We start from the raw sequence: 12483 nt of genomic DNA on the forward strand, positions 1-12483 counted from the left end.
AGAACATGGCTCATTCCAGTGTACAGCCGCGTGTGCACACATATAAACAGACACTCCCAGGCCCTGGTGTTGTTTTAGAGTAAATTATTGACATTCTGAGTGGCTGAAACACTGGGAGGCAAGGTGAGCGCAAACTTACTCTGCTCAAGAGGAGCTCCAGGTTCGTTAAGCCAAAAATAAATCAAACCAGGGCTGTCATTTGGCACCACTTTGGTGCCACCTTTTGAACCTACCTGGTCATAGGGCATGATCAGGAGTCCTCTGAGGCTCTGGAAAGAGGAGGGCTTGGGGAGGAAGTCAGAATAAGGGGAGGTAGATTTATGAAGGAGCAGATGGCAAGATACCCAGAGAGAAAGGTGTAAAAATGTAAATATAACTTCACCACAAAGAGTAACACTAAGACATCTTAAACCCCCTCTCCAAAAAAGTGAATGTTCTTCTTAACGGCCACACAGTGCATAGCGAGTGGGGCAAGTGGAGAATTGATATTAATACCCCTGCTAGTATCCTATCACACCTTACAATAACACTTCACATCGCCTTTATGAAAAGCAATTTTTAGTTTACAAGGGGCTTTCGCATTCATCTTTTCCATCTATTCCATCAACCCACTCAAGTGGGTAGGGCATTATGAACCACATTTTACAGATGAGAAAACTGATGCTTGGGGAGGATGTAAGCAATTAACTGAGGCATAATTAAGAGCTGGGGAGGGGCAGGTTTGTCCTAAGTAACTCAGAGTTAAGATACTTACTGGGAAGGCTGATTCCTTTTTGACAACTGCTCAGAGGCTAACTGCCATTGCATTCCTGGCTAGAGCAGCCCTACCTTCTCCAGGGTAGTCCAGAACAAGTCTCTCTAAATAAATACTTCGCTAATAATTTTTGCTTAGTGCTTAGATCACGGCAGCATAACATCTGTGAGAATTAAAGCAGCAGGGAAAATTTCTAGATCCCTCTATGCCCTTTTTACTCAAGTATCCCATCCCTGATCAGTTTTTTCTGTTCTGGAAAAAATATCTGTGGGTTCTCTGAGCTTACCACCTTGCTCTCAGGTGGGGAAGAAACCTCCTTATTTGCAGAGGAGGTTATGGAAGTGCAGGACCCACCTAGAGGGGTCAGGCAGGTGTTTGGCAAGTGCTGAGGCCTATGGTGGAATCTATCAGGAGTGGTTCTCAAACTTTGGCCTGCATCAGAATCATCTGGGGAGCTTGTTAAAGACTTAGACATCCAAGCCCCACCCTCGACCCTCTGAATCAGAATTCCCAGGGTGGGGCCTGGACATTTGTGAGCTTAACAAGCTCCCCAGGTGATTCAGAAGTACACCAAAGCTTGGGAATCACAAGAGTGGGAGATACTCAGGTGAAGGAGAGTGGGGAGCCAAGTTTGGCTCCAGGTTTGTGTGTGTGTGTGTATAGCTGTTACATAAGGGGACCCAACTCACAGCACATGGTTTGACAAAATTCAAATGTATTCATGGGAACAAGGGAATAGATAAAAATTTTGAAAACAGGTGGCAGTGAAAATGGGATATAAATACAAGAGCTGCCTAGAACACTTTTTCCTGCCTCCTTTGGCGGGTTGACTTCTGGGTTCCGCGTCACTTCTTTTGGAGAGCTTTGTAGAGCGGTGTATCTCAAACTTTACTACACAAAGGAATCACCTGGGGACCTTGTTAAATTGCGAATTCTAATTCAGTAGGTCTGTGGTGGAGCCCTAGCCTGCATTTCTAACAAGTTCCCAGGTGATGCTGACACTCTAAATCTAGACCGTATTGGGAGTGCCGTGTAAATTTAAAGTATTTCTTAGTTCACCATATCCTCATGTCCAGCAGGGTGATGACTACAATAGGTGCTCAATAAATACTTACTGAATGATGAAGTATATGGGGTTGATATAGGAGTTTGGAGGGCAGAACAATTTGCCTGAAGAAGAGCATGTTTGGGGTATTTCTGCTTCTATCAGTCATTCATTTTGTGAAATCACCTCATACTGAATAGAATAAGGATGTTAGTACTAAATTATTTCTGGCCTTGTGGCCTGGCCGCCTCAACTCTAATCCTTGAAAAGGTGACCCTATACACAGGAGCATAGCAAACTCTGATTTGCAAGCTCAGAGATGCCTTGCTCTAGTCTACAATCCATGCAAACAAATTCTCTCCCTCCAAGGAGGGAGCAGAGTGCAGGGAAATGCTTGTGTAGGAATTTCCAGATTTTGGTGACTGGGTTAATTGCCACCTTGGCTTCCTCAAATCAAATAAACAGAATTTTTAACAGTGTACGTGGGAAGGAGGGTCATTACCCTAAAATACATGGATGTAATAATAGTGCCATTATTTAACCATTATCGTTTATGATGATGATAACGACACTGGCAGTTGAGCGATTAAGTGTGTGGGGGAGTTGGGGGAGGGGGCGGAGAGCTGGGCGGTCAGGAGAAAGTGGAACTACATCTCCCAGAATCCCTCGAGAAAAGTTCACGCCGCGGCGGCGGCGGCACCCCACCCCTTTTGCCAGCCGGACCCGCCCCCTCCGATGACGTCACAGAGGTGACGTCACGGCGCCCAGAGCGAGGCTGGGGTAGAGAGGCCGACTGAGCAGGAATCGTCCGCTTGTCGTGGAGGCTGCTAGGGAGCCGGCGAGAGGGTGAGCGGGCGAGCAGGCAAGCAGGCGAGCGAGCTAGAGCAGGAAGGAGGGAGAGTCGCGCGGCACAGAGGCGCGCCGGGGCTGGGCCGAGGCGGAACCCACAGCCGGAGAGGGGCAGCCTGAGCCGGGCGCCGCGGGGTCCCCACCCCCACTCGGCCGGACAGTGCCCGGTGTTCCCCCGTGCGGGGGGCGGCGGCGGCGGCGGCGGCTGACGGGACCGGACAAGACCGCGGGGGTGTTGCCACCTCCACCGAGGAGCCGGCGCGACCGCGGGCTCCTCAGAGCCGGGGCCCAGGGCCCGTGACAGACGGGCCGAGGAAAGGAGAGAGGCGGCGGCGGCGCAGGCGACGGGGAGGCAGCGGCGACACCATGTCATCCCCTAGTCCGGGCAAGAGGCGGATGGACACAGACGTGGTCAAGCTGTATCCTTCGAGGAGGGGGGATTCGGGCTGTATGTGGGGGGCAGTATGGGGATGCCCACGGCACCCCCTTGAAACCTAAACAGGGGCCCAGGGGCACTCCAGGCCACTGTCCGAGGCTCCTTCTTTCGTCTCCCTCCCCCCAGTGCCTACGGAGGCTCCTTGGCACCTCCCAGGAGCTGAGAGCCTTCTCGGCTCCCCCTTTATCTGCAGCACCCCGAAATGTGCGTTGTTCCACGCTCTTTCTGCACCCCCAGTGCCCGTGACTTTTCTCCACGACGTTTGGACTCCCAAAACGGCTTTTTTTTTTTTTTCTTTCTTTTCTTTTTTTTTTTTTTTTGCAGGACCAGCCACCTCTCTCCACTACAGAGCCCACGTTCTTTTTCCTCTCTGCTCGCTCTGGATTTAGGGACTCGATATAGAAATTCCCGAGAGTGAAGCCTTTCTCCTGTTCTTGAGATGCCTCCATTCCCTCCACTCACAATGCTTCTTGAACTGGGGTAACTCAAGTGACCTCCTTTATCCCTAATTCCTTTCTATATTAGGAAGAGAGTATTCTACTCAGTGCCCCCTCTTGTAATAAAGAGCTCTGAGTGTTTTCAATCCGAGACCCCTGTTAAGCTTCCTTGTCCCTGGAAGAACCCCACCGACAATGCCTATCCCACCCATAGTTGTATTTGGTGAGGACCCCCAGGCCCTCCAGCCAGCCACCCTCCATATTGTGGCTATGACAGCTGTGGGGAGGGAGAGAGAAAGAGGATCTCCCTGACTAAATAGCCCCTGTGCTAGCCATTTAAGCAAACTCCCTGTTTGAGAATAAGGTTCTTGGGGAATAATTATCCTGATCTTGCCAAATGACACCCTTTATTTTCCGACCCCCCCCCCAACTTTGTGTACTCTGAAGGTAGCAGTGGGACAGCTCTAACTGATAAGAGTCCTTCAGGCAGTGGTTTTGGTTGGAGTCCAGACTGATTATTTCATGACCAGCTAGAGAAATTCGCGAAGGTTCTTGGGACAAATCGAGACATTTTTTTGAGGGGTAATTTAGAGGGTGGGGGGAGAGAGGAAATGAGCCCAGTGTTGTGAACAGCTAATCCCTGGGGAGAGGGGAATCCGGGTGGGGAGTGGTAGTGTGAGAAACGCAGTTGAAAAGTCTGTCTCTCCTGCTTCTTGTTTCTCCCTCACCCCATCCCCCCACCATTTCCCCCTGTTGCAGGGTTTTGTTTATATAACTCAAGTTGTTTGGCTAGATTCTTCAGGTGAATTCCTTCTTTCTTCCTTTTATTGTTACTGTTTTTGATTGGACGTTTTGCCTCATTGCAGAGATCAATGATTATTGTTAAGTATTCTGTTAAGGAATTCGCTGAAGTTTTTAAAAAGTAGTTTTTGCATTTGATTTGGAAGTGGGGGATGGGAGGGAAGTTGCCTGGGCAAGTGATTTTCCCCCCGCATAATCTTTTCAGGAACAAGGTGTTTTTCTCCTCGCTCGGGAAAACTTGATTAGAAATTACAAACAGTAGATGAACTTGCAAGTTTTGTGGTTTGAAGTTTAGAATTTTGGAGAGGTTGAAGTGGGGATTAGAGAGAGGAGCATGTAATAAAGTATATATTTTGTACCAAATGTATGTCTAGGCACAAGTGAAATTGACCCTTGGGCTGTGATTGAGTTTTGTAAATGTGTGAATGATACCAGTAATGTTGGCCTTAAATACAGTGGCAGGAAAACTTGTAACTATGGCTGTGTGTACCTTTTACACAAAGCAGTTTCAGGTTTTATTTTTGTTTAGAAACTAGGAAATGACATGATGGCAGAACCTGAGTTATTTTTATCTTGAATTGAGACTGTCACACCTAATGCAAATTTCTACCTAATGTTAAATTGGGATGGGTGGGGGAGAGAGAATTCCAGCTGTCTTTGATCAATGTCAGATTCTCAAATTATATACTTCTATATTTTTTAGAAAACTGAGGATAAAGGGTGAGGCCTAACTTGACCTGATGCCTTTTCCATACAGTGCCTTTTGTTCATTTAGTAGTTGTGGCATCTAGAATGATTACCGTATTTAGGAGTCGGGGTGTGGGGGGTGGAGAGGGAGAGGAAAACAGACAAAGAACAGCAGGGTGTCTTTCTTTTTTTTCTTCCCCTAAGTGGCTTATTTCATAGCTTATTTTTAGTAGAAGATGAAGAAAGGCAAAGATGCATTGGCCTTCTGTTCTTTCCCCACCTTCCTCCTTTCTGACAAAAGAAAGCAGAGGCGCTTTAAAATCGTAGATGTCTGAGATAAGAGGACCACAGTCTCAGGATTTAGAAGCCAGAGGTTATCTTTGTTTCGAGTCTGTTATTTTCTGGTCTAAGTTAAATTTTTTGTATTTCCTTTTGTGTGTGCCTGTGTGTTGTGGGGCTGAGAGATTTTGTGGCCTCCTTTCTGTGCTGAATTCACATTAGTAGGCACAAATGGAGACTACGATTTTTGAGCAAGGTATATTTAGCACAAAATTTAAGGAAAAATTCCCAACGCACTACTAAAATGAACACAATTGTGTGAAAGCGCCGAGGGTTGAAAATGAAAGATGGTGGAGAGGAAGTGGGAAAGGTCTGAAGGAATGTACTTGCTTTTTACCCCCCCAGTGCCCCTTGGTGATTTCGTTGGTATGGAGGCTGATAGCCGGTTTCGTTGCAGTCTTGTTTCAGCCCATTTTTGGATGTCTCCTGAGCGTAATTATGCCACCACGATTTACAGCCTGGCAGGGAACCTATATAGTAGGAAAGTAGCGGTGTGGGGGTAGGGAGAGAAGAGGATGTGTAACTAATTGGCCACTGCCTTCCACTACCTCGTAGGTTCTTTCCGAGACGCTGTCCCTGGTTGTTTGGAGTCGGTGATATTTCTTTTGTGACGGGTTGGTAGGAGGAAAGCTGACTTCCAAGTTATGGAGGGAGTGAGTGTTTTGCACCAATGCATTTAATAATCTGGGCGATTATGTTCTGAAACTCTGACTCATTCATTGTTTCTCTTCTGATCCTTTGCTGAGGGTTGTGCAAACCTCTCCAGGAGCCTAGAAACTGATGTACATGACTTTTGGGCCCTGTAGGAATGTGTCCCAGTCAAAAAACTTGCAGTGAGCCCAAATCCTGTGGAATGGTGGTTTTGAATAGTGTTGCTGTTTGTTTGCAAAGTCAGGTAGATTGGTGATCCTGTGCTGTTCCCAGCCTGGCAAGCTTTGAGGTTTCTATCTCAAACCTGCCCGATTATTTAGATTGTCTGAGAACTGGGACTCTGGTGACCTTAAAGCGTGATTTGCCCTAAAGGAATATCGGTTTAAGTTCTCCTGGGTGGAGGAACAAACAGCTCAGATTACACGGGTTTCCTTGTTGGTGGGGGTTACTCGTCTCACCCTGTTGCACAGCCTGGTGATCCTTTTATCTGTGAACCAGTGGCCCCTGCTGAAGGCTAGAGCTGCTTGTTTTGGAAAAGCGTATGCAGGCAAAAGGCCGCAGGCACAGCTCCTCACAGCTCATTGGCTGCTCTGTTACTACCCGGAAAAGGAGGAGGGGCGGAGCTACCAAACAGCTGATGGAGTGTGTGATCAGAGTGTGTTTATATATACAAAAGAAGTAGGGGCTGGCGAGGCCTTGTGAGTGGTGTTACCGATCAGGTGTATTTTCAACAAGTAAAAAGAGGAGAGGAAAACCTGCCTTGTTAGAGTACAAGAAAATGTTCAAGGTTAAATCAGAAAAGTGGATCTGATAATAATGGGGGCTCGGCATGCAACTGTATCTTGTTCTTGAGGTGAGATTTTGGAACTTATTTTTATAATACCAAAAGTTTTCAGAGTCCCTTTTTCAAAGTGTGTAACTTAAAAACTGGATAGCCACCACTTTAAATGTATTTCACTGATTCCTGCAGGGATGCAAAAGTATGGTAGAAATGTTAAGCTTTCCTTACAAAAGTTTTAACAGTAATGTCCAGAAAGGGGCAGTAACTTATACTGAATTTATTAACAGCAGTAGTCAGTCACAGAAACCTAGATTTCTGCTTTAGGGTTTCAGAAGCTTTCAATAACGAATTCATCGCCTCACACATTTGTGCACCCTCTTTGTGCCAGGGGGCTAGATGCTGCGGGTTTAGTAGTGAAAAATTCAGTGTGTGTGGTCATGAAGCTTATGTAACCAGTTAAACAATTTAAAAGAAAAAGTATTTATTGCAGGTGAGCGCTGTATCACCTTGTTTTTTGAATAACTTGTACTTTCAGAACTGACTTTTTAAGGAATAGAAAGTTTAAAGTGAATTTTATGTAATGGGATGTATGGGAATCTATATTCCTGTTATTTAAAAGATAGATGTTAAAAAACTGAAATAAAAACAAATGTTAAAATGTGTAGCCATTTGTCTTTGACTTCAGCTTTGGTATTTTGCTAATCAGTAGTTAATCAGTAGTTATTCTATTCCTAAGTTAGTAGTCTTTGTTGCTCTTTAATTTGTATTTAAAGTGTAGACAGTTCTGTAATCTTTTAACTAGCTCCAGTGACAATTGGGAACCTGTGGTTTGCCTTTTATTTCCTGTGGCCTCTGTTTGAGTGAGATGATGAGATGGAAGGAACGTGGAACAGTTTTATGGTCTTCAAGCTAAAAGTTAAAGCTTTGGCAACTCCCAGTGTTCTGAATTTGTCTTCTCTGCCTAGGTTTTGGTGACAAATATAACATACCGGTACTTATTTTGGTTAAGCAGGAACCTATATGAGTAAGCATTTACAGCTTCAGAACATCTGATTGCTGCAGTGCAGTTCTAGTAAATTACACACAAGCCTAAAAATTCAGCTTTAGGGGAAAACAATCTTTTGCAGATGTGACCCATAAAAATCCCTTACCCAGTTTGTGTGTGTGTGTTAGAAGAACCTGGTTTCGTTGGTTTTCTAGTACTGTGCAGTTTTCCCAGCACCTTGACCTGCATACTAATATCTATATATTATATGTGTATATAATTATAGATATATAATTTAGTATCTTGTTTCAGTCTTAGAAGATTTGATGATTCTAAGAATCACTGGATTTTTAGGCATGCAATTCAGACCTTCAGAAGTGCTTTATAGTGTAATAGCTTTTTAACTGTAGGCCTACAGTGTACAGTGTATGTTTTAGGAAAATACTTTAATGAAAAAGATTAGATTATATAGTAGTAAGATAATTGGGAAAAATATACATTATAAAAAAGACAAAACAGTCACCCTTATGTCTATCCTTTAAACAGTGGTTCCCAGACTTTAGTGTGATCTTAATTACCTGGAGTGTTTGTTAGAGTGGATTGCTGGGTCCCATCCTTGGAATTGTCCGATTCAGAGTGGGTGGGAAAACTTATATTTCTGAAAAGTTCCCAGATGATGCTGATACTATTGGTCCAGGGACTACAAATTAAGCACCCTTGTCCTCAAATGTTAACATTATGCAATTTTTTCTTTTTTTTTGTTTTTTGGGTTTTTTTTTTTTTTTGGCTACACCTGTGGCATGTGGAATTTCCTGGGCCAGGGATGGAACTTGTGCTACAGCAGTGACCCGAATAACACCCAGTGCAGTTTTTTTTCTTACTGGTCTTTTTTTTTTCTCCTCCAGGAGTGTATTATTTTCAACCTGTTGATCATACTCTGTGTGCCCTATTTTGATTAATACTTTTGCAACTATTTTTCCCATTGAAAAATACCATATAATAGATAGCTCATGTAATATGCTGTTCCATGCCTGTGTCATTGATTTAATTTTTTTGCATTTTTTTGTAATAAGATTGAAATTAATATCTTAAACATAAGGCTTTTGTATTTTTGTATTTATGTTTTCTAGAAATGGGATTCTGGATCAAAGAAGGTAAACTTTAAGAAAATTGTTTTACATTTATTTTTTATTGAAATTGATTTACAATATTGTGCTAATTTCTGCCATATAGCAGAGTTACACACACACACACTCACACACACACACTCTTATATATTATCTTCCATCATGGTCTTTCCCAGAAGATTGGATTGGATATAGTTCCCTGTGCTATATAGTAGGACCTCATTGCTTATCCATTCTAAATGTAATTGTTTTCATCTACTAACCCCAAACTCCCTGTCCATCCCACTCCTCCTCCTCCTCCTGTGGCAACCAGAAGTCTGTTCTCTAAGCCTGTGAGTCTGTTTCTATATTGTAGATAAGTTCATTTGTGCCACATTTTAGCTTCTGCATATAAGGGATATCATATGGTATTTGTCTCTTTTTTTTCTGACTTATTTCACATAGTATGAGAATTGTATCCATGTTGCTGCATGTTGTTTCCATGTCTTAGCTATTGTTGAATAGGGCTGCAATGAACAAATGGGTGAATGTATCTTTTTGAATTAATAGCTTCTTCTGGGTATGTGCCCGGGGAGTGAGATTGCTGGATCAGTGGTAGTTCTTTTTTGTCTTTTTGCCTTTTCTAGGGCTCCTCCCGCAGCATATGGAGATTCCCAGGCTAGGGGTCAAATCGGAGCTGTAGCCGCCGGCCTACGCCAGAGCCACAGCAACGTGGGATCCGAGCTGCGTCTGCGACCTACACCACAGCTCACAGCAACGTCAGGGTCCTTAACCCACTGAGCAAGGGCAGGGATCGAACCTGCAACCTCATGGTTCCTAGTGGGATTCGTTAACCACTGTGCCACGACGGGAACTCCAATCAGTGGTAGTTCTATATTTAGTTTTCTGAGGAACCTTCATACTGTTTTCTGTAGTGGTTCTACCAATTTACATTCCTACCAACAGTACAGGAGGGTTCCCATTTATCCACACCCTCTCCAGCATTTGTTATTTGTAGACTTATTAACAATGGCCATTCTGACTGGAGTGAGGGGGTACCTCATTGTAGTTTTGATTTGCATTTCTCTAATAGTGACATTGAGCATCTTTTCATGTGCCTAATAGCCATCTGTATGCCTAAAGGTAAACTTTTCATTGTTTTTATTTTTATTATTATTGTTTTTAATGGCCGAGCTGCAGCATATGGAATTTCCTGGGCCAGGGATTGAATCTGAGCTGCAGCTGTGGTAATGCTGGACCCTTTAACCCACTGTGCCAGGGATCAAACCCATGCCTCTGCAGCAGCATGAGGCACTGCTCTCAGATTCTTAACCCACCATGCCACAGCGGAAACTCCAAGGAGATAAACTTTTGAATTAAAATATTTAATTAAAAATCTCGGGGCCCCACACTCAGTAGGCTCTCACTTCTGTTGTGTTTTAGTTGGTGTCATTATAACACTGAAGCAGGCAGCCTGGAATAGTGATGTAAGATGAGTTCTGATCTCTTTTATTTAAATTTTCATTTTTTTTGTATGTATGATAAATGGTGATCTTAAATAAGGGATTTATTATTATTATTATTATTATTTTTTGTCTTTTTGCCATTTCTTGGGCCGCTCCCGTGGCATATGGAGGTTCCCAGGCTAAGGGTCCAATCGGAGCTGTAGCTGCCCGCCTACGCCAGAGCCACAGCAATGCGGGATCTGAGCCATGTCTGCGACCTACACCGCAGCTCATGGCAACGCTGGATCCTTAACCCACTTAGCAAGGCCAGGAATGGAAGCTGCAGCCTCATGGTTCCTAGTCGGATTTGTTAACCACTGCGCCACGACGGGAACTCCAAATTAGGGATACTTTTGTACTTCTCACAGTGCCTGCTGTGAATTGGTAGGTTAAACATAATACCTTATGAGTAGATAGATCTCACTGGCAAGAACTGTAGAATTAGTTTTGGTGTCTTGAGGTTTTTTCCCTTTTTTTGAAAAATTGAAGTATAATTGACATAAAATAACTGTACATATCTAAAGTGATAAATTTGGTAAATTTTGACATAAGTATGGGTTATGTGGCCTATCACCACAATTAAGATAGTTTTCCCTAAGTTTCTCTGGCCCCTAGGTAGTCTTTCCCTCCTCCCTCTCCCCTACCATTGATCTGATTTTTTTTGTCACTGTAGGTTATTTTTTTATTTTCTAGAATTGTGTATAAATGAAATCATACAATGTATACTCTTATGTGAGTTCTTTGATCATATTTTGAGATTTACCCATATTATCACTGTATAGTTCTTTTATTTTTTACTGCTGAGTAGTATTTCATTGTATGGCTTTACCACAATGTCTGTGCATTCACCTGTTGGTGGACATTTAGGTTGTTTGAAACTATTATAAATAAAGCTACAATGGACATATACTGTCTTTTGGATAAATATATGGGAGGAGAATAGCTGAATCATGTGGTAGGTATAGGCTTATCTTTCTAACAGGTATCTTGAATTTCACTTTTACTGATGATGGTCTGTATTTCATACACGATTAGGTTGTGACACTGAACTGGTTTCAACCGTATGTTTTAAAGAAATCCCATTCAGTAGTGTGATTCTAAGCACAGATTTCTTTCTTTTTCTTTTTTTTTTTGCCATTTCTTGGGTTGCTCCCGTGGCATATGGAGGTTCCCAGGCTAAGGGTAGAATTGGAGCTGTAGCTGTCGGCCTACGCCAGAGCCACAGCAATGCAGGATCCGAGCCCGAGTCTGCAACCTACACCACAGCTCACGGCAACGCTGGATCCTTAACCCACTGAGCAAGGGCAGGGATCGAACCCGCAACCTCATGGTTCCTAGTCGGATTTGTTAACCACTGTGCCACGACGGGAACTCCCTAAGTGCAGATTTCTAACCCAACTCTGTCAAAGCTAGTCCTATGGCTGATCTTTCCTCTCTTTCATTCAAAATTAGTGAATTAAATTTCATTGTGAAATATTTTTGTTTTGTGGCCCTTTGACATGGCACTTCAAGAGTTATGAAGTCTTTTTTAAAATTTAGCAAAATGGAGCTTTTGTTTTGCTTTTTTACTTTTTGGCATTTTGTGTAAGTTATTTGATAATTAATAGACATTGCCATAGTAAAAAATTAGACATTGCTTTGTAATAGTGGTTACTACCACATTCTTCTATATTACAAACATTTGGATTTATATATAGGAGTTTACATGCATGTTGCCTCAGAAATTAACATCTTAGGAGTTGCTTGATGGCTGAACAGGTTAAGGATCTGGTGTTGTCACTGCTGTAGCTCTGGTTACTGCTGTGGTGTAGATTTGATACTTGGCCCAGGAACTTCCACATGCTGCAGGTGCAGCCAAACAAAACAAAAAAAAAAACACATTAACGTCTTACTGACAGCTGGAATTTTTAGCTTGGCTAACAAGCAAAAAGACAACCTCTTTCATGTTGGAATCAGTGACAGTTTATTCAGTGGGTAGATGTTGGTTCAGTCCTCAAAAACGAGGATGGTGCTCTGAGCATGTGTGTATTAGAGTGTATTATTTCTAGATTGCCTAAGTGTAATTCAAGTGCAATTAGAAATTTCTGATAACAGAAAAGTCAGTGTG

General features: G+C 43.2%; 1 protein-coding gene across 13 annotated transcripts in view; it reads left to right on the plus strand.

Moving 5' to 3' along the window:
• Positions 1-2565: 2565 nt before the first annotated feature.
• The window catches only part of UBE2H (ubiquitin conjugating enzyme E2 H), a 113307-nt gene continuing 103389 nt past the window's right edge, over positions 2566-12483 (plus strand). For 4 of the 13 annotated variants that reach the window (XM_085005470.1, XM_085005465.1, XM_085005469.1 and 1 more), the window contains exons 1-2: positions 6675-6852; positions 8896-8919. Coding sequence is in view for 2 of the 13 variants with exons in the window: in XM_003360138.6 (XP_003360186.3) it covers positions 3015-3067 (53 nt within the window). In the remaining 11 variants the exon portion in view is untranslated. Of the gene's footprint in view, positions 3068-3322; positions 3565-4022; positions 4104-6674; positions 6853-8895; positions 8920-12483 lie in introns of those variants that run through there. The other 9 variants (XM_085005466.1, XM_085005464.1, XM_021078799.2 and 6 more) reach the window with 4 other exon arrangements.

The sequence above is a fragment of the Sus scrofa genome, chromosome 18 (assembly GCF_054392235.1).
Source record: "Sus scrofa isolate SSC_HxYL_T2T_F1_AM1 chromosome 18, Sscrofa_HxYL_maternal_Yorkshire_Landrace_v2.0, whole genome shotgun sequence".
Classification (NCBI taxonomy): Eukaryota; Metazoa; Chordata; class Mammalia; order Artiodactyla; family Suidae; genus Sus; species Sus scrofa.